Here is a 22,575-nt window from a genome sequence, read left to right on the forward strand (position 1 = left end):
TATGATCATATTTGCCATTGTCAGTGAGATGGATGGGAGACGATGGGTGGAAGGGTGCAGGAAAGGTCAGGGAGCAGACAGTGGGGTAGAAAGCTATTGTCATTGTCTCTGACATTGGACTGAGAATGGCAATGGTGTGGTTTAGAAGAAGCAAACATCCGTTTAGTGGACATTGTGAGCGATTGGATATGGGCAATGGAGTTTCCCAATGGCTCAGCGGTAAAGAATCCTCCTGCAATGCAGGAGACACAGGAGACATGGGTTGCATCTGTGCTTGGGAATACCCCCTGAGGGAAGGGAATGGCAACCCACTCCAGTATTCTTGCCTGGAGAATCCCATGGACCGAGGAGCCTGGTGGGCTACAGTCCCTTGAGTGGCAGAGTCGGTCATGACCGAAGCAACGGAACAGAACACACGACACAAAGATGAGGGTGGAGAGGAGCTCTGAGATGACCTGGTGGGCTGATTCCAAGTAAGGGGGCTCTACTCACCTGGAGCCAAACACCCTGGAGGGGGAAGTCAGGTGGGCCTTAGGAAGCATCACTACAAACAAAGCTAGAGGAGGTGATGGAATTCCAGCTGAGCTATTTCAAATCCTCTAAGATGATGCTGTGAAAGTGCTGCACTCAATATGCCAGCAAATTTGGAAAACTCAGCAGTGGCCACAGGACTGGAAAACATCAGTTTTCATGCCAATCCCAAAGAAAGGCAAAGCCAAAGAATTTCCAAACTACCACACAGTTGTACCCATTTCACATGCTAGCAAAGTAATGCTCAAAATCCTTCAAGCTACGCTTCAATAGTATGTGAACCAAGAACTTCCAGATGTACAAGCTGGATTTAGAAAAGGCAGAGGAACCAAAGATCAAATTGCCAGTATCTGCTGGATCATAGAAAAAGCTAAAGAATTCCAGTAAAACATCTACTTCTGCTTCATTGACTATGCTTCATTGACTGTGTAGATCACAATAAACTGTGGAAAATTCTCAAAGAGATGGGAATACCGGACCACCTTCACCACCTCCCGTGAAACCTATATTCAGATCAAGAAGCAACAGTTAGAACTGGACATGGAACAACGGACTGGTTCCAAATTGGGAAGGAAGTATACAAGGCTGTATATTATCACCCCGCTTATTTAACTTACATGCAGAGTACATCATGAGAAACGCTGGGCTGGATGAAGCACAAGCTGGAATCAAGATTGCAGGGAGAAATATCAATAACCTCAGATATGCAGATGACACCACCCTTATGGAAGAAAGTGAAGAGGAACTAAAGAGCCTCCTGATAAAAGCGAAGGAGAATGAAAAACCAGGCTTAAAACTCAGCATTCAAAAAATGAACATCATGGCATGCAGTCCCATCACTGCATGGCAAATAGATGCGGAAACAGTGGAAACAGTGACAGACTTTATTTTGGGGGCCTCCAAAATCACTGTGGATGATGACTGCAGCCATGAAATTAAAAGATGCTTGCTCCTTGGAAGAAAAGTTATGACCAACCTAGACAGCATATTAAAAAGCAGAGACATTACTTGGTTGACAAAGGTCTGTATGGTCAAAGCTATGGTTTTTCCAGTAGTCATGTATGGATGTGAGAGGTGGACAATAAAAAAGGCTGAAGAATTGATGCATTCAAACTGTGGTATTGGAGAAGACTCTTGAGAGTCCTTTGGATAGCAAGGAGATCAAACCAGTCAGTTCTAAAGGAAATCAATCTGAATATTCACCGAAAGGACTTTTGCTGAAGCTGAAGCTCCAATACTTTGGCCACCTCATGCCAAGAGCCAACACATTGGAAAAGATCCTGATGGTGGGAAAGACTGAAGGCAGGAGAAGGGGACAACAGAGTATAAGATGGTTGGATGGCATCACTGATTCAATGGACATGAGTGTGAACAAGTTTCGGGAGATGGTGAAGGACAGGGAAGCCTGGCATGCTGCAGTCCATGGGGTCACAAACAGTTGGACACAACTGAGTGACTGAGCAACAACAATAACAAGTAACCATCAGGGAAACAGGGACAAGGTACAGTCCTCTGGGGAGAGGCTGATGCTCGACAGCTTGTCGAGGCTCCAGGCAAGTAATTTGGGGTTCAGGGAAGAGCTAGAATGTTGTCATGGGCTTAATGGTGTATCCCCAATTCATATGTTGAAGTCCTGACCCCCAGGACCTCGGAATGTGACTTTATTCGGAGATAGGGTCTTTTAAAAGGTAATTAAGTTAAAAGAAGGTCATTAGGGTAGGAGGCCCTAGTCCAGTACGACTGGTCTCCTGACAGGAAAAGGAAATGTGGACACAGACAAACTGAGAGAAGACCATGTGGAGAGACAGGGAGAAGACAGCATCAGCAAGCTAGGAAGGGAAGCCTCAGAGGACCTGCCGACACGCTGACCTTGGCCTTCTTGCCTCCAGTGGTGGGAATACAGGTGTCCACTGTTTAAGCCACCCTGCATGTGGTACTTTGTAATGGCAACCCTAGCAAACAAGCATGTCATCCTGGACTTCAGACCATTTAAATCACAGAAGGCCCAGCCGTGGGCACCAGGGGCTAAATCACAGTTCAGAAAGCAGACCGGGCTTCTAGCCAAGGAGCGGTTCCAAAGTCCGTCTACTGGTAGGGATGGGGCTGTTAATGTTCCTCTGAATTTAGTTCTTGTTGGTTCAAAGACGGGGCAGAGCAGAGCCACAGGTGGATTAAAGGTACGGTCTTTCATGGAGACACCCTAAATGTCCATCAGCGGATGAATGGAAAAAGAAGATGCGGTACATACACACAGGGGAATATTACTCAGCCATTCAAAAAAAATAAAATAATGCCATCTGCAGCAACATGGATGGACCGAGAGACAGATTACCATATTAAGTGAAGTAAGTCAGAATGTCACATGATATCACTAATATGTGGAGTCTAAAATATGACACAAACAAACATATCTATGAAACAGGAACAGACTCACAGAAAGGACAGACTTGTGGTTGCCAAAAGGGAGAGGGTTGGGGGAGGAATAGAGTGGGAGGCTGGGGTTCGCAAACGAAAACTCTTATACATAGGGTGGACATACAACAAGGTCCTACTGTATCCGTCCATGGCGTTCTCCAGGCAAGAATACCGGAGTAGGTTGCCATTCCCTTTTCCAGGGGATCTTCCCGCCCCAGGGACTGAACCTGGGTCTACTGCATTGCAGACAGATTCTTTACCATTTGAGCCACCAGGGAAGCCATTGTGTAGCACAGGGAACTATATTCAATATCCTATGATAAACCATAATGGAAAAGAATACAAAGAAAACATCTATATAAATGTATAACTGAATCACTTCACTGAACAGCAGAAATTAACACCACATTGTAAATCAACTATACTTCAGTGAAAAATTAATCACACACACACGAAAGGTAGAGTTTCTAATTTCAATGCTAGGCAGAGTTAGAAGGAAGCTGGGGCCGACTAACCATTTCAGTTTCAAAAAATAACGGGATATCAACTCTGAGCAAAAAGGAATCTAGATCCAGTCAGAACTGACTTGATAAACAAAATATTTGTTTACCTTTGCACATTCTTTGGTTACTAGACCAAAAAATAAGTATATGGGGGCTTCCTTGGTGGTCCGGTGGTTAAGGATCTGCCTGCCAACACAGGGGACACAGGTTCGATCCCTGGTACGTGGAGTTTTCCACATACTGTGGAGCAACCAAGCCCCTGTGCCACAGCTACTGAGCCCGCCCACCATAGAGCCTGTGCTGTGCAACAAGAGAAGCCACTGCAGTGAGAAGCCCGGGCACCACAACTAAGAGTAGTCCCCACTCGCTGCAACTAGAGAAAGCCTGAGTGCAGCTACAAAGACTCAGCACAGCCAAACAAAGAAACAAAACCCAAAATAAATATATGCACAGCATACCTACACACGTATTCCAACTACATACTACACAGCTCACACGCTCTGTCTTGGCTCAGCCTCAGCCTTTGCTCCCTGGGGTCCTCCATCTTCCTCCTAACTTCCCCTCTGCCTCAGTACTGCTCCCTAGGAATGAGGGTCAAGGGCAGGTCTCTTGAAGCATAAATCACCGTGACTTTCTCATTGGTCTGTACACACCTAGAAATCCTTCTTGACTCCTTTCTGTTAAATTCAATAGGAAGTATAGATCCTCCCTTTATAATTACTCTCTGACTCACCCTCTCTTGGTACATTTCACATATTCCAGTTTCAGTTATCATCTGATTCTGCCTCAACAGTTGCGATAGCCTCCTGACTCTTCTGCTCACCTCTTGGCTCTCTAAATCTGTCCTACAGAAAATCTTTGAAAAACATCACTTGGACCACAATGCCATTTTCTGTTGTACTTGTTAGCCTTCAACTGCTTATAGCAACACATTCAACACCCCCTCAGTCTAATGCTTAAGGCTTTGGGAATCGGTTTTTGTGTTTTCCAGTCTTATTGGTAACCATCCTTGCTTCCCCACATTCATCGAGGTGGTTTCAGGCATTGCCCACCCCCATGCCCGCAGTGCAGTCATGAGTGTCCCTGCGCTTCTGCTCCTGTGTATCCCTCCCTTCCCCCTCTTTTCCACGTCACACTGTCCTTCAAGAACATCTCGGACCCCAGAGGAGTCTGCTCCTTCTTCTCTGCTTACCTGTGTTACCCATCTTTCAAAGTCAACCTAAATTTATCCTCATCATTGACATCTTTCCTAACCACCCTGACACTCAATCTTTGGTGTCAGCACCCGTGGGGCCGTTAGGGTCTGATGTCTGAACCCCAGTGATCACCGGTGGATGACAGCTGCAGCTCATTCCCAAGACGATAGGCCCTCCTCCCTCTTCCACTCCTGTGGCAGTGAGCCCCTCAGCTCCAAATTGTCTATTCATAGTGTGATTGCTTATGAAATTTCTTCTGTTTTGAATTGCCAATTGCATTTCTATGATTTAACTTTTAAAAAAATGACTTCTCTTTCCTAGGCAGATTGTAAAGACTTTGTCCCCAAACAACTTAGTTTCATGTGAGGGAGGAGATGGAATATACTATCTGGTACCAGGCAGTGAGGTGCTGTTTTTGCCAGTACTTCTCATAGGGTAATGGTCTAGCTGTCTGTTTGTTGCAGAACTACAAGCCTTATATTGTCCAGCTTTAAGACCTAAGAAAGAGCCTGGAGTTGGCAACAGAGACATCAATGGTTTAATGGACAGGGGGATCTTACACGTCTGAAGAAGTGCCCTGGACCAACATCGCACTGCGTGCAGTGGACAGTGGGCAGGATGTGGTGGCACTCTTCGGTCCCCAGGGACAGGGGGATATTGTGAGTTCTAGAAATAATGGATGTCAAGCTGGCTCTTGGTTACCATGGAAACTAGCAGAGGGGCACGCCCCTTAACATTCCTTGGATGAGAACAATTACAAGCTGGGGCAGGAGCAAGTACATAGGAAGGTCAGACACGTAAGTAGCTGCAGGTGAAGCTGGTGCTGGCTGGGCAGGGGATGTAGAGAGCAAGAGAACAGTCATTTTGTGTGGCCTAACCATACACTGTTTTATGGGGCACACAAAAACCATGATTTTACAGATAGTCTTGCTTAGGATAAGGCTAAAGTAGAGAGTGTCCATTTAAGGTATTTTTCAAAATTCAGTTTATTTAAATAAAAAATTAATAATGGTTCAAGTGATACTCAGTTATGGCAAAAACTATGGAAGTGGTACATGAGTGACTGAAAGAGTGTTAGATGGTATATTTATTTCTCACAGTTCAGTTCAGTCGCTCAGTCGTGTCCGACTCTTTTCGACCCCATGAATCGCAGCACGCCAGGCCTCCCTGTCCATCACCAACCCCCGGAGTCCACCCAAACCCATGTCCATCGAGTCGGTGATGCCATCCAACCATCTCATCCTCTGTCGTCCCCTTCTCCTCCTGCCCCCAGTCCTTCCCAGCATCAGGGTCTTTTCCAATGAGTCAACTCTTCGCATGAGGTGGCCAAAGTATTGGAGTTTCAACCTTGCAAATTAGAAACAAAAGTCCGGAGAAACGTTGGGACTTAGCCAACCTGGAAAGCGAATAGGTCGTGAAGGTGGAGGTACTTAGGTCTCTGACTAGTGCTCTCCAAGCTTCCCCTTTTACCAGGATTCTTTTTTTGTATAAGGAAGATTTCATTCAACTACTTACATGTGTGACTGACTCATATTTTTTTTACTCCACCTCATCTCCTCAAAAATATTTACTTCCCAAATTAAATCCTTCCCCTCCAGAATGAATTTGGTGTGTTTTTAAACACACTTATAAAACATACAGGGAACAGGGCCCGATTTCCTGCCTGGCTGAGTGAAACATTAATTGTCCAGCTTGGCACCTCACCCTGCAGCTGTGATAAGGGCCGTTATGCCCAAATAGGCCCTTAAACGGAAGACCTGCTGAGCAGAGACCCACTTTCCCAGCCCTGCTCCACCGCGTCAGCTTCTCTGCCAACTGACCAGGCGGAAGCAGCAGCAGGGGAGGGCCTGCAGGTAGGTGGGGCGGGGATAGTTTTTTTGAAAGCCTTAAATCCCTCACCGGGAAGCAGCAGCTGCTCCTTGTTTTTCCAACATCTGTCCCATCTGTCCCCCTCCGCACCTCCCCCTTCGGGGGCTGGAGCTAGCTGCATGTAGGCATAACAAGGGGGCCTTTCTGAAGGCTGCTTGGCGAACGGGTATGGGCATCATTGCTACCCTGAAAGTTTCTACTGAGAAGCGGGCAGTTGGGGTTCCTGAGGACGATGGCTATCACCTTCCTTCATTTTTCTCACACACTTAACAGCTTCAGTCGACAGAGTGGGGATTTGTAGCATCATCCAAGGGTATCGTTTCACAGGACAGAGGTACCCCTCGCGCCCACTTCCTCCAGGAGAGGCACGGGCGTCCGATGGGGGCGGGGGCGCCAGCAAGATGCTGCCTGTAACAGTACCAAGTTGCCGCACCGCCTCGAAGAGCTACTCGCCGCATGTAGCAGCTCACTGCTCTCACCGGCTTCCTCACCCACTGTGCTTTTTCGGAATTAGCGATTTCATTTTTATCCAGTTATTTCCCCCTAGTATTCAGAACCGAGGCTGGAACCTGGCAGGCACGACACAGACACTTCTGAATGAACGAACGTTAACGAAGTGCAAACAAAGGAGCAGGCTGGCTTCTCAGGTTCGAAGGCAGGAATGCAGAGAGAGGCTCGGGGTTGAATGGAGCCGTCCGGGGGTGTGGATCCCCGCCGGCAGCCTCACAGACGCGCTCGGGCAGCCGGCTCGCAACCCCGCCCCCGGCGCGCTGCGGGGTCCCGGTGGCCCCGCCCCCGGGGCGCGGCCCCGCCCTCTCCCGGGGCTGCCCCCGGGCGGGCCCCTCCGCGGCGCTCCCGCGGCTCGGGGCGGGGCGGGAGTGCGCAGGCGCGGCGAGCGGCGGAAGTCGCGACCCGGAAGTGCGGGGGCTGGAGCCGCCCCGCTGTGCGCCGGGCGCCGCGCTCCTCCTCTGGCTCCCGTGGGCCGCCCCGCCCCGCCTCCTGCGCGTGGACATGGCGCTCGACCCCGCAGGTAAGGCGCGGGAGGCGGGGGCGGGAGCCCGGGGGCGCGCGGGGGGCGGGCCGGCGGGGGAGGTGCGACGCCGAGGCCGCCCCGCCCCGCCCGCGCCCCGGCCCGCGGGCGCCGGGGTCGGGCCCGCGGGCTGACAGGGCTGGCGAGTGTCCACCTTTGCCGCCTCGCCGCCATTCTCTGGCCACTTGGGCTCACAGGCTCCTTTAAGTATCTGTGGCCCGACGCGAACGCCCTGGTCAGGACGGGGCCGTTCCGCTGGAAGGTGCCCCCAGAGACCCGTCCCTCCCCTTGACTGCCGCGCGCCCGCCCCCGGGACGCCGCCGCGGGGCTCCCCGGCGGTGCCCGGCTCGAGGATGCTCTGAACGGCGGCTCTGGGGAGTGCTGAGGGGCTTCGGGACATTGCCTGCGTATCAACATTGTACGTGTGAAAACTCAAGGCGTAGGGAGGAGGAATGGCGTGCAGCCTTTGGAGAGCCAGAAGGGAAACGGCCTCTCTGGGCCCGAGGAGAAAGAAGCGGACGAGTCCAGCTGGGACTCAGAATCCTATGTCCAGTCCTCATGGAGTAGACAGATACTTGTTGCGAACTCACTGTCTCCTCTAGGACCTGGGAAACTGGTCTATAGGACAGAAAGACCCCTGCTCGGTCTAGATCTTGTGTTCTAGGGGTGCAAGAAAAAACATCACCCGCCCCCCACCCCCGTCCCCCGTACACTAACTTTTACAGACAGTGGTAAACGTTGTGAGGAAGATAAGCGGTGTCAGAGGTAGATGGTAAAGAGAGGACCACTTTAGGTGGCAGGTTCCTGTGAGCTGGCATCTTAAGAACCAGAGGAAGCTGTCCTGGAAAGAGGGAAGGGACCAGCGTGCTAGGCGCTGCAAGGTGCAAAGTGCTTAAACTGCTGGGTTGGATTGAGGTCCAGACTATGGAGGAGTTGCATAAGCAGAGATGCTGGGAAAGTAGATAGAACCTACATATTGCAGTGCCTGAAGGCCCTGATAAGTACGCATTTGGACTTTTCTTGACCTTAACAAAAACCTGTGGAGGATTTTAAAGACGGCAGTGACATGATACGATTTATACCTTTACCGCTGTGGTAGTGGTGGTAGCCTTGTAGAGGGGCCATGCTGCTGCTGCTGCTAAGTCGCTTCAGTCGTGTCTGACTCTGTGTGACTCCATAGACGGCAGCCCACCAGGCTCCCCTGTCCCTGGGATTCTCCAGGCAAGAACACTGGAGTGGGTTGCCATTTTCTTCTCCAATGCATGAAAATGAAAAGTGAAAGTGAAGTCGCTCAGTTGTGTCCGACTCTTCGCGACCCCATGGACTGCAGCCTACCAGGCTCCTCTGTCCATGGAATTTTCCAGGCAAGAGTACTGGAGTGGCGTGCCATTGCCTTCTCCAACTGGATGACGGGTGATGGTCAAATCTAACAACACGATAACCATTGGAAACTCAGACAAAAGCAGACTTGGAAGCAAGATTGAAATGGAAAGTTAGAGAGTGGACTCAGCAAGTAAGACTATTTTGGAAAAATTTCTTTGTTTAGGTTCCAGAATACAAATATACTGAGGTCCACTCTTTTAAAGTTAATTTGTGTTTGGTTCATAGATTGAAGCATAGAGTCATGTTTTGATATTTGTTTTGCTTCTTACAGTACACAGTGGTATGTTTCTGACTAAATGAATAGAAATGCCAAATGAAGCTTATGTAGCAAAATCTATTTTCCCAGTGGTCAATGTTAGATTTTTAAAAATCTTTATTCAAGTTTGATCTTCATTTGGCAGCAGCCTTTAAACTTACTTTGTATGGTCCATTTTTCTCAAAAAAAGTCTGAACCCAACAATGCATACTTACTCTTAAATGTAGTTTTATTAAGCAATTTCCCTTTTTGTTTATGTTGAGGTAATAACAACACTCTTTGGAAGCTTATCAGCCATATTTCTGTCCACTATTTTCTGTTACTATTTGAATGCGGAGAGAAAAGGCTGGAGAGTACAAAACACCCAGAGAAGATGACTGAGGAGAGAGGGAAATTTAAGCAAAATGCTAGTAGCTGTTTGCACTAGCAGATGTTCAGACATATTTTGCCCAAGCCTCTGGTGACTTAAAACAGTCCACGGGGAGTGCTAACCTGCAGAGTATTGCCAGGGCTCTGAACTCTCCCAGCTTTATTGACTTGACCTTTAGCTTTGTTTTCTTAGCAGCCAGGAAAGTTTGCCTTGCACCTTTAGTCCTAAGTGGGACCTTTGATAACACAGTAATGATTCAAGAAATATACAGTATAGTTCATTCTCCTATGAAAGGATTTAAGTAGTTTAAGTATACAGTGTGTATATTGTATGGACTGTATATATTTTAAAAATCCAGTCAAACTGAGGTGATTGAAGTTTTACAGGTTGTTTATTGATCATCTGTAGAAACAGTGTTACAAGTGACACCTGTTTTATTTTGTAAAGATCTTATAAATATTGTATTGAGTAAAAAGTGAAATCACCAAATCAAATCTGTAGCACAACACCATTTATGTTGATTACGAACCCTGCACACGAACAGTGCTACCTGTTTTCTGAGGATGTATGTGCTCAGACATGTCTGACTCTTTGCAGCCCCATGGACTGTAGCTCAAGTGGTACTTGTTAAAGTAGGATTTCCAGAAAGGTAAAATGATTACTTACGGTAATACAAAGTGGGTATTTGTTGAAGATTTTCTCCAACTCAGTAGTGAGGGAACCAGTAAAATGTAAAAACTACTCGAAAAACATTGAAACGGTAGATATATAGAAAATGTCATAGATTGTTGGCTTAGGTAAAAGCTGATGAATTTAAATAGGGCTATGAACGGTTACTTGGGGGGTTATCTTTCCACTGGTTAGAAATTATTTCTGTCTCGATTGGACAGGGTTCTAGAACTTAACCTCTGCCCCTAACAAGTTGTAAACTAGCCCAGTCCTGAAAGGACACCCAGTGAAGCCTTTGCTGCTGCCAGCATTCAGAGAAATCATCTGACATAATTAGTCCCGGGTGACAACTCACAGGAACCTGGGCCTGAGGAGTTTCTTACTTTTTCTGGTAACAAGGAGAGAGTTCCTTCTGCCCCATTGTTCTTCTGCTCTTTCCCCTTTGAGCTGGGTAGAGGGTTTCCCTTCCATTTGTTGCCCAGTCCGCAGCGGGCAGCAGGAGAGACGTTTCTTTAAGCGCGTGCATGGCCATTTGTGGCTGCCTCCATGGGTGTTTTCTTCCAGAAACCTGCTACGGGGAGGGCTGTGGGAAGTGGGATCAGGAATTTCATGCCATCCCATGAGTAGAGGTTTCGAGTGTGTGTATCCTGGGAGGATGGCATCTTGGCAACTCTAGGAATACTTAGGTTGCAGGGGTTCTTTCGGTGGTTCTCATGGAGATGGAGGTAGATGGGCTGCAGGTATCCCAGTTCTTGGCCACTGGGAAAGTCCGCTCTTTGAGTCAGACAGCTAAACAGGTTGGGAGAATCTGTTTCTGGTTTTTTTTCTGAGCATTGTGTGATTAATACGTAAAAAAAAGAAACAATATATTATGTCGTTGATTAGAAATTTTCTTATTTTGTAACTGCTTCCCTGTTTTTACAGTATCCTGTTAGATACAAATTATATTCATGGTTCAGAGATAAAAGTCTGACTTCCACGTTTTATAAATTTTTAAGGTCAAAGCATGCTTGCACTACTACAAAATATGTTGTTTTTTGTTTGCCTCATTTGATTAATTTAACAACCTGAAATGGTCTCCGAGATTGAACAGCAGTGGCATGAGCAGACAGCACACGGGAGAGGGAAGCTCTGAGCTCACAGACGCGCATATGTAGGGCCCGGGGCTTCGGGCTGTGGGTCACGAAATGGCTCTTAAACCCGTCTGTGGGGTTTGGATTTTATCCAGGAACACCAGGGAGACACTGCAGGTGCTTAGGGAAGGGAGTGACAGGTGGAATTCTTCATTGTGCATTGATCTGACTATTGATCAGATGGGGGTCGAGATCTCAGCTGAACCCTCTGCACTGAGGTGTCAGACCTGGAGGCACTGGACAGAGGTCTGTTGTTAGTCGGTGGTTTTAACATTGGCCACCCAGCCAGCGTCTTGCCCAGTTTCTCTGCTGTGTTTTTCCTCTCCTGTATTTAGTAAGCACTGTATGAGCTTCGCGGGTGGCTCAGTGGTTAAGAATCTGCCTACAGTGCAGGAGTCACAGGAGACATGGGTTCGATCCCAGGGTGGGGAAGATCCCCTGGAGGAGGAAATGGCAACCCACTCCAGTATTCTTGCCTGGAGAATCCCCATGGACAGAGGAGCCTGGTGGGCAACAGTCCATGGGGTCTCAGAGCCAGACACGATTGAAGTCACTTAGCATGGCATGGTGCAGGGAGAAGGCTACGCGGATGTTCATTCCTCATCAGAAAACTCCTTTTGATGGAGCTTCTGTTGATTTTTGCCGGATTCAGTCTTTTTCCTATGATGGTTGCAAAATGATTTTCTACCTCCAACATTCTTTCCACTTAGATGGTTATCTCTCCATTAAACAGTTGCTGACACTTTGCTGTAAACAAGAAAAACTTTGTTTCTTGTTGACATTATTGGCATGATTATTGGCATGGATTCAGGAATTTGTCTTCTCAGTGGTGTGTCACTTGTCACTGTGAATATTTCGGTGCTCGCGTTTTCCCGGATCGGCCACCTAGAGTTCCTTCAGACCAGCTTCTGGGTCCTGGTGACGTGCTCCCATCGTTTTTGAGCGTTTCCTTCGCTTCTCGCACAGAAAGTCCTGGCCCTTCTGGGACCTCCCCGGCCCAGCCACAGGATTACTCATGTTTTGGACAAGCCCTGGTTCCTTTATTTGGGTGGTCTTGGAGCACAATATGTGGGCCCCTGGGCACCGTGTGAATTTTTCATGTGCAGGGATTGGTTCTTGGAGCACAAACCTTCGGGGGAGAGAAGGGAGTAGGAGCTGAAGGGAGGAGGCTGAGTAAGGGTGTGGTATGGGGCCTTGTCTAGCTTCCGAAGCAAAGGAATTGGGCTTTGTGACCCCCTGTCAGCCCTTGCCCACTGCAGGAGGAGGGAGAGGGGTCTGGAGAAGGAAAACTACCAGGTGCTACCACCCACGGCCCAGGTGGGGTGCTGGGAAGGTTGCAGGGGTGGTGAGCAGGCTCTTGCTCTCCTCCGTCTCTGCTACGGGAAGAGACACCAGAAGTTCAGTTCAGTCACTCAGTCGTGTCCGACTCTTTGCGACCCCATGGACTGCAGCACGCCAGGCCTCCCTGTCCATCACCAGCTCCTGGAGTTTACTCAAACTCATGACCTTTGAGTCAGTGATGCCATCCAACCATCTCATCCTCTGTCGTCCCCTTCTCCTCTCACCTTCAATCTTTCCCAGCATCAGGGTCTTTTCAAATGAGTCAGTTCTTCACATCAGGTGGCCAAAGTACTGGAGTTTCAGCTTCAGCATCAGTCCTTCCAACGAATATTCAGGACTGATCTCTTTTAGAATGGACTGGTTGGATCTCCTTGCAGTCCAAGGGACTCTCAAGAGTCTTCTCCAACACCACAGTTCAAAAGCAGCAATTCTTCAGTGCTCAACTTTCTTTATAGTCCAACTCTCACATCCTTCCATGACTACTGGAGAAACTATGGCTTTGACTAGACAGACCTTTGTTGGCAAAGTAATGTCTCTGCTTTAATAAGCTGTCTAGATTGGTCATAACTTTTCTTCCAAGGAGCAAGCGTCTTTCCCCATCTATTTGTCATGAAGTGATGGGACCAGATGCCATGATCTTAGTTTTCTAAATGTTGAGTTTTAAGCCAACTTTTTCCTCTCCTCTTTCACTTTCATCAAGAGGCTCTTTGATTCTTCTTTGCTTTCTGCCATAAGAGTGATGTCATCTGCATATCTGAGGTTATTGATATTTCTCCCGGCAATCTTGATTCCAGCTTGTGCTTCCTCCAGCCCAGTGTTTCTCATGATGTGCTCTGCATATAAGTTGAATAAGCAGGGTGACAATATACAGCCTTGATGTACTCCTTTTCCTATTTGGAACCAGTCTGTTGTTCCATGTCCAGTTCTAACTATTGCCTCCTGACCTGCATACAGGTTTCTCAAGAGACAGGTGAAATGGTCTGGTATTCCTATCTCTGTCAGAATTTTCCACAGTTTATTGTGATCCACACAGTCAAAGGCTTTGGCATAGTCAATAAAGCAGAAATAGATGTTTTTCTGGAACTCTCTTGCTTTTTCAATGATCCAGCAGATATTGGCAATTTGATCTCTGGTTCCTCTGCCTTTTCTAAAACCAGCTTGAACATCTGGAAGTCAACGGTTCACGTATTGCTGAAGCCTGGCTTGGAGAATTTTGAGCATTACTTTACTAGCATGTGAGATGAGTGCAATTGTGCGGTACTTTGAGCATTCTTTGGCATTGCCTTTCTTTGGGATTGGAACGAAAACTGACCTTTTCCAGTCCTGTGGCCACTGCTGAGTTTTCCAAATTTGCTGGCATATTGAGTGCAGCACTTTCACAGCATCATCTTTCAGGATTTGAAATAGTTCAACTGGAATTCCATCACCTCCACTAGCTTTGTTCGTAGTGATGCTTTCTAAGGCCCACTTGACTTCACATTCCAAGATGTTTGGCTCTAGGTGAGTGATCACACCATCGTGATTATCTGGGTCGTGAAGATCTTTTTTGTACAGTTCTTCTGTGTATTCTTGCCACCTCTTCTTAATATCTTCTGCTTCTGTTAGGTCCATACCATTTCTGTCCTTTATCAAGCCTATCTGCATGAAATGTTCCTTTGGTATCTCTAATTTTCTTGAAGAGATCTCTAGTCTTTCCCAATCTGTTGTTTTCCTCTATTTCTTTGCACTGATCGCTGAGGAAGGCTTTCTTATCTCTCCTTGCTATTCTTTGGAACTCTGTATGCAGATGGGAATATCTTTCCTTTTCTCCTTTGCTTTTCGCTTCTCTTCTCTTCCTAGCTATCTGTAAGGCCTCCTCAGACAGCCATTTTGCTTTTTTGCATTTATTTTCCATGAGGATTGTCTTGATCCCTGTCTGCTGTACAATGTCACGAACCTCTGTCCATAGTTCATCAGGCACTCTGTCTATCAGATCTAGTCCCTTAAATCTATTTGTCACTTCTACTGTATACTCATAAGGGATTTGATCTAGGTCATACCTGAATGGTCTAGTGGTTTTCCCTACTTTCTTCAATTTAAGTCTGAATTTGGCAATAAGCAGTTCATGGTCCGAGCCACAGTCTGCTCCCGGTCTTGTTTTTGCTGACTGTATAGAGCTTCTCCATCTTTGGCTGCAAAGAATATAATCAACCTGATTTCGGTGTTGACCATCTGGTGATGTCCATGTGTAGAGTCTTCTCTTGTGTTGTTGGAAGAGGGTGTTTGCTATGACCAGTGCGTTCTCTTGGCAAAACTCTATTAGCCTTTGCCCTGCTTCATTCTGTACTCCAAGGCCAAATTTACCTGTTACGCCAGGTGTTTCTTGACTTCCTACTTTTGCATTCCAGTCCCTTATAATGAAAAGGACATCTTTTTTGGGTGTTAGTTCTAGAAGGTCTTGTAGGTCTTCATAGAACCGTTCAACTTCAGCTTCTTCAGTGTTACTGGTCGGGGCATAGACTTGGATTACTGTGATATTGAATGGTTTGCCTTGGAAACCAACAGAGATCATTCTGTTGTTTTTGAGATTGCATCCAAGTACTGTCTTTCGGACTGTTTTGTTGACCGTGATGGCTACTGCATTTCTTCTAAGGGATTCTTGCCAAATTGTGCTCTCTCTTTTTTTTTCTTTTTGCCTCAGGCCTTTTAACATGCTGTTCCTTCTCTTTGGAATGTTTCCCTTTCTGTCCCACCCTCACATCTAAGTCTTATTCTTTTTTGAAATCAATTTCATAGAAGGCCTTACCTGATGTCACTGCCTCCAGTCTTTATTTTAATATTTTAACAAAAAATTATTTTAATATATGGAATTTTAAAAACCACCAAAATGTCAAATAACCAGCGTGTGGAGTTTCTTTCATTCTAGATCTAGAATTTTTTCTTTGAGAAATAAAATGAAGGCTATGTGTATCAAATAATTTGAGAGATGAAGAAAAATCGGATGTGAAGGAATATTTACTTCTGTGGTGAACGGTATCTTTCCTATGGTTCTGTGTCTTTAACTTTATTAGCACAGGGAAAGGATAGGCCAGTTAATTACACCTAGATAGTAAGAGATTCTCCACTAGCTCTAGTAGGCTCTGTACTGTTATGCAAACAGCACCGAACTGAATTTGGGAATGAGTAGGACTGACATGTTTCAGACTTGGCTAGTAACCTCAGGCCCCTCAGGAATTCTAAATGGCATAATCTGAGATTTGAGGATGACGGGGAGGGAGAGTGAGATGTATCGGATTCTAAGGCTGCCGCAAGCCTTAAACTTGTCTGTGTTTAAATAATTAAAGGTGGTCTCAAGGGGTTCTAGACTCAGCACAGAAATCTCATGTTTCATTGACTGGATTAGTATGGTTATTTATCTCTAGGCGTGTTAATTGATGTTCAAGCAGAGGTTCCAATACTTTGGCCACCTGATGCGAAGAACTGACTCATTGGAAAAGAGCCTGATGCTGGCAAAGACTGAAGGCAGGAGAAGCGAGCGACAGAGAATGAGATGGTTGGATGGCATCACCAACTCGATGCACATGTGTTTGAACAAGCTCTGGAAGTTGGTGATGGACAGGGAGGCCTGGCTGTCCAGGGAGGTGCTGCAATCCATGGGGTTGCAAAGAGTTTGACACAACTGAGTGAACTGAACTCACGGGTGTTATTAACTTATTTGTAGAAATCTCCTAGACTTGATATAAGTGGGCCACACAAAATGTGCTGAAATGAAAACATTGATTCCCAAGTTAACCTTCTCCCTACATCAGCCAGCTCCTTTTACACTTTTACATTTTCAAGTAAAGAGATTGAGGGAAAACACTTTTAAGAACAAGCCTGCACTGTGTTTTTGCTGGAGAACTGTTACTGGGAGGTTTTCCAGATTTTAATTAACTGTGTGTTCGTCACTCAGTCGTGTCCGACTCTTTGCAACCCCATGGACTGTAGCCCACCAGGCTCCTCTGTCCATGGAATTCTCCAGGCAAGAATAATTCTCCAGGCAAAAGGGTAGCCGTTTCCTTCTCCAGGGGATCTTCCTGACGTAGGGATTGAACCTGGGTCACCTGCATTGCAGGCTTTTATACCATCTGAGCCACCAGGGAAGCCCTAAGCGTGACTAATTGAAAGATGATTTTAAATGTTTATATTGCAGAATAAGGCACATCAATATATCAACAATCCCTAGCCTGATAATTGGTAGATAGTGGGTACCTAATAAATGTTTCTTAATGAATATCAAATAAATAAATGTATTTTTTCAACTATTTGCTAGTATAATGATTATCAAATATGGAAATTTTACACATGTGTCATTTATTACATAGTTTATTGAATTTTTACCATGTACTAGGAGTAGGAGGGAATTATGGAGGTTAATGAGATATGGTCTCAGACCTCATTATAGTTAAATTTCATGCAGTGGTTCTTAATCTAGAATCTAATATTATAATTATTTGGGAAGCTTTTAAAAATACCAGTTCCTGGATGTTACACCAGTGTCTTTGATTTAACTGGTCTGGAGTGGGGCCCAGACATCAGATCTGGTTGTTAGATGCAGCCAGAATTGACAACTTCTGTTAACAAATCCTATCTCCATCCTCTTGGGTTGCCATAATAACATTCTGTAGACTGGGTGGCTTAAACAATAAACATTTATTTTCTCGCAGTTTGGAAGGCTGGCAGCCTGAGATCAAGGTGTTGGCTGATTCAGCTGCTGGTTTTTCCTGTTCTTAGCAGGGCCGCCTATCAGATTAGGGCCCTACCCATGTGAGCTCTCCTGGTGACTCAGATGGCAAAGAATCTGCCTGTAATACAGGAGACCCGGGTTCAGTCCCTGGGTCAGGAAGATCCTGTGGAGGAGGAAATGGCAACCCAGTCCAGTCTTCTTGCCTGGAGAATTCCATGGACAGAGGAGCCTGGTGGGCTACAGTCCATCGGATCGCAAAGAGCTGGACACGACTGAGCGACTAACTTTCATACACATACGTACATATGTGTCAACTCATTTAACCTTAATCACCTCTCCAACTAGAGTCATTTCGCGTTTAGGCTTCCGTGAATTCTATGGTGGTGGGGACAGTTTGGTCCTTGGCAACCATTGATCAACAGAAGAGTTTCTGTAGGAAGTGTGCTACTCTGAGTTCTGAGTCCACGTGTGATTAGTGTTTGTGCATGAAACAGCTTGAGGTTAGTGGAAGGAGAAATCACTTTCAGCCGCCGGGGTTAGGGAGCACTTTGGAAGATGTTAAATGAGGAAGTTCTGATAAAGAAAATAAAAGGTGGGAGCTAGAAAATACAGGCAGAAGACTGAGGCAGAGTCTGCCCCGCCTGGTTACGTGCTGCACGGCGCTGCTGGATCGCCCTGCGCTTTCTAGGCCTCCGGTTCAGAACGCCTGCCCCTGCCTGTGGTGGTGCTGGTGAAACGACCCCTTCACCTCCACTTCGTCCTCCTTTCTGTAAGTAAGATCTAGCTGGTTGTCTGGTGGATTGATTGATTTTTTAGCCAAGGAGGATAATATAACCACTGGGATGGCAGAATAACGATTTAAACAACAGACATTATAAGTGGAACTTCTGATCCTGGTGGGACTTTGGAATTACTAACAGATTCTTGAAGATGTGGGCCAAGTAGATTTGGTGATAGAGACCAGCACTGAGAACACAGCATCAAAAGTACCGATGTTAAAGACAGAGTCTTGTGGCATTGCCTGGGGAGGAGCGGGGGCAGAGCCGGCTCTGGGAGTGTTTATACGGTTTTAGCATCACCGTTGCTCAGAATATTTTCAAGACTCTTTTAGAATTTGCCTTCCGCCTCTACAGTACATTTATCTTACTACTTTAAATATTTATCTCAATATCTTATTATCTTAATATTCTCATTTTGGTAAATTTTTGTTTTGAATGTGAACTTCAATTTCGACCATAGTTAGCCAGAGGCAGTCTGATGAAGGGAGTAGAGGACCCTCCTTGGGGAACACTGCTCCCCAAGAAGGTTGCATTGTAGTTTAACTCAGCCTGGCTCTAAAGGCCATCCTGAGAAAGATGTCGTGAGTCTCTACAAATGAACCAATTTCATTCCTTTTTATGGCTGAGTAATGCTCCTTTGTGGGTGTGTACCACATCTTCCTTATCCATTTGTCTTTCAGTAGACATCTAGGTTGCTTCCGTGTCCTGGCTGTTACAAACAGTGTTGCAGTGCAGGACCTAGAGGCTGTCACACAGAGTGGAGTAAGTCAGAAAGAGAAAAACAAATACTATTTATTAACATGTGTATGTGGAATCTAGAAAAATGGTACAGATGAACCTATTTGCAGGGCAGGAGTAGAGACGCAGACATAAGGAATGGATGTGTGGCCCCGTGTGTGTGTGTGTGTGTGTGTGTCTCAGTTGCTCAGTTGTATCTGACTCTTTGCAACCTCATGGGCTGTAGCCTTCCAGGCTTCTCTGTCCATGGGGTTCTCCAGGCAAGAACACTGGAGTGAGTTGCCATTTCCTCCTCCAGGGGACCTTCCCGTCCCAGGGATCGAGCCCGCGTCTCTTGCATTGGCAGGCCTATTCTTTACCACTGCACCACCGGGGAAGTCACAGGGAAGTGAAGGGCAGGGGCAGGTTGGGAGATTAGCGTTGGCACTTATATAGTTAGTGGGAAGCTGCTGTGTAGCACAGGGAGCTCAGCTTGAGGCTCTGTGATGACCTAGGGGGCTGGGATGAGGGGTAGGAGGAAGGTTCAAGAAGGAGGGGATGTTTGTATGCATATGCCTGATTCACACTCCTGTACAGCAGAAATGAACACAGCATTGTAAAGCACCTATATCCCGATTTAAAAAGTGAATGATTTGAGCTCGCATTGAATCTTTGAAATAAGTGAATAAGCTCTCAATATAAAAATAATTCCCATGCTCTATGATGAAAATGGTCCATGTTTTTTGTTAAATTTTACGAACTGTTGAAAGATGGAGGAGAAGGACCGGGAGGGCCAGAAGCCATTGAGGAGCACTCGTCGGTGTGGGAGTAGCCCGCTGTGTCCCAGATGGACGTGGGAGGGAAGGTACGCGGGTGACGGGTGTGTGAGGGCAAGGCGTGCAGTCATGAGCTCCTTTCTCAAATGTCTACTTATGTAGACATGTCTCCTGTAGTAACATGACTGATTTTCTATTAGCTATCAATGGGAAATTGTGCCAGTAGCAAAAGACAGTCTTGAAGTTTTACCAAATAAAGTAAATGTGAAACCTCTTCACTGGAGGCATTATGGCCACAGTGGCGATCGCAGCGCTTTTCTAAAATTGGCAGGTCTTCTTGCATAAGTCGATTTCCTGCTCCGGTATGCTTTGAGACTGGTTGTCCCTTTCTGGCCTCATCTTGGTTAAAACAACGTGGGTGGAAGAGGAAGTTTTCACACCTCACAATCTGCAGAATCTGAGGTCCAAGAAATAGGTGCTTTTGGGAACCGGGCACATGTGGTGTGAACACAGTGGTTACTACCAGTGGGAGCTGATAGCACGGAGGAACTCAGATGTGGCACAGCGATGGTGGGACGTTGGCGTGTGTGACCCAGAAGCTGAGCAGAAATAGGCACTTCTACCTCATTGATGTGCTTTCCGGGTCTTGTGAGCTCGAGATTATAAAAAGTTCTATGGTCACCGACTGACCTAATATTTGATGTTTACTCTCCGCGAAGGTACTTTTCAGCCAGCTGACAAATCAGTCCTTTTTCGTTTTCTAAAATAATTTTCTTCATGGTTGGAATCGTTGAGCTTCCTTTCTGATCAAGAAATGTGAACTGTGAAGTTTTGAATTTTGCTTGTTCAAAATGATGCTTCTGAAACCAAGATTCCTCTTGTCCAAGAGTTCCTGCAGGCTTCACCATGCCTTTGGAAGCTCATGGGACCTAGCTGACCGAAGTCCCCTGAAATAGACGACTGCCCTAGGGGAGGGGTTGAGTTGTGGAAGAACTTTAGAACCTGCCCCTGGGTTATTCCCCTTTGTTAGAGTCAATTCCTATGTTGCTTAAAGGAAAGAGGATGGGACACAGATCTTCCTTGTCTGTCTTCCCGGTCTTGGTCCCGCTGCCCCGCACGCCTTCCTCACCTTATGCTGTGATTGTAGCAGAGGGTGTGAGCTGGAGGGGACAAGGTCTGGTTGGGGCAAGAGTGGCTTGAGCACTGAGACCAGAGTCCTCGAGGGCTCCGGTGTGCAGCGCACAGGGTGAAGCTGCCTGTGGCCAGCCCCGGTCCTGCTGAATGGCGTGCAGGGCCGTCTCCCTGGGGCCACTCATTACAGAAGACAGACCCAAAGTAGAAACCGATGCTAGTAAGAGCACCTTTGCACATTTCCTCAAGCATTTTCCTGATTTTTCCTACAGAGTAAACAACATCATGGTAATGTCTACTGGAACAAATAAAGGCAACTAGGAGGTTCCAAAAAACAAAAACAGTGGCATTATCTACGTAGCAATTGCGTTAGTTATGTTAGAGCATCTTCAGTGTTGAGGGGCGCTCCTTGCCCCCCGAGGTCTCCCCTTTCTGGGGGGAGGCTCTGTGATGCTCTGAGGCAGGTCCCCTCTTTCCAGGGAAGGCTCTGTGATGCTCTGAGTCATGTGCATTAGTTATGTTAGAACGTCTTCAGTGTTGAGGGGCGCTCCTTGCCCCCCGAGGTCTCCCCTTTCTGGGGGGATGCTCCGTGATGCTCTGAGTCGTGTCAGTGTTGTCTCATGGATTCAGGGCAAGCACTGCTGTCGGTTGTTCTGTGTGGTCCCGGGTGGCTGTGCTGCAGGAACATGTGAGCCCCAGAGCAGAGTCTGCACTAACCAAGTCAGCCAGTGAAAAAGGTAAAAATTGACTTGAAGGTGGTGATAGACGGTTGAGGAGTTAGAGCTTTGAAAATTTGCCCTGGTGGTGTTACCCTGATTCTTCATTTCAATATAATTTCATGTGACTGTAGAGTAGCAAACTCTCAAAATTTGATTTTTTTTTTTGCCAGCTTTGGTGCAGATGTATAACATCTATGTAGCATATTGACAGTGAGGGAATCATCCTGTAATTTTGTGAATAAAAAGTGCCATATCCATATTTGTAGTATCAAAGGAAACTTTGAAATACGTACAGAATCATAATTAATTAAAAATTGACTTTTAATGGTTAGTATGCTACCAAGTGTTAGCAGAATTTATATATATATATATATATTTATATTTTTTTAAGCCTTTTGTTTTTTTGACTGCTCAGCACGTAGGATCATAGTTCCCCAACCAGAGATAGAACCTGTGTCTCTTGCAGTCTAAGCAGAGTCTTAACCACTGGTCTGCCAGAGATTTAACACCAACAATGTGGAAAATCGAAATCAACATTCATATGATTCTATAATTTTCTTTGCTTTAGGAGGTTTTAGACGAATGATCAGAAGGACTTCTTACAACACATTTAAACACTGTTTCAGGAACACTGACGGTTGTGGAGAGAAAGGGTGGATTCATGAGGATGCGTTGCGGATAAGCCGTGTAGGTTATAGGCATGTTCGTGGAGAGCAGAGCGCAGAGTCTGAAGCTATTGCATAAACTAGGTCAGCATACCGCAGTGTTTCTTCTCATCTCTTCACTAGTTACACTGTTAGTTGTGCGTGCGTGTGTGCGTTCTCAGTCGTGTCCAGCTCTTTTGTGACCCCATGGACTGTAGCCCACCAGACTCCTGTCCATGGAATTTTCCAGGCAAGAATACTGGAGCGGGTTGCTATTTCCTACTCCAGGGGATCTTCCCGATCCAAGGAGTCAATCCATGTCTCCTGCATTGCAGGTGGGTTCTTTACCCTGATAACTATGGTTTGCACTGTAGACAAGGAGAAAGAAGTGTGTGGAGATGGCCCCAG

At 46.4% G+C, this 22,575-nt stretch overlaps 1 protein-coding gene across 3 annotated transcripts in view; it reads left to right on the top strand.

The window, feature by feature from the left end:
* The first annotated feature begins 5,363 nt into the window (after positions 1-5,363).
* CMC1 (C-X9-C motif containing 1) overlaps positions 5,364-22,575 on the top strand; it is an 81,051-nt gene continuing 63,839 nt past the window's right edge. For 2 of the 3 annotated variants that reach the window (XM_081526967.1, XM_081526969.1), the window contains exon 1: positions 7,429-7,544. In XM_081526967.1, coding sequence (XP_081383093.1) covers positions 7,526-7,544 — 19 coding nt within the window. In that variant the 5' untranslated portion in view covers positions 7,429-7,525. Of the gene's footprint in view, positions 5,443-7,428; positions 7,545-22,575 lie in introns of those variants that run through there. The other variant, XM_081526968.1, reaches the window with a different exon arrangement.

The sequence above is a fragment of the Giraffa tippelskirchi genome, chromosome 9 (assembly GCF_054371585.1).
Source record: "Giraffa tippelskirchi isolate mGirTip1 chromosome 9, T2T-mGirTip1v1.2.pri, whole genome shotgun sequence".
NCBI lineage: Eukaryota > Metazoa > Chordata > Mammalia > Artiodactyla > Giraffidae > Giraffa > Giraffa tippelskirchi.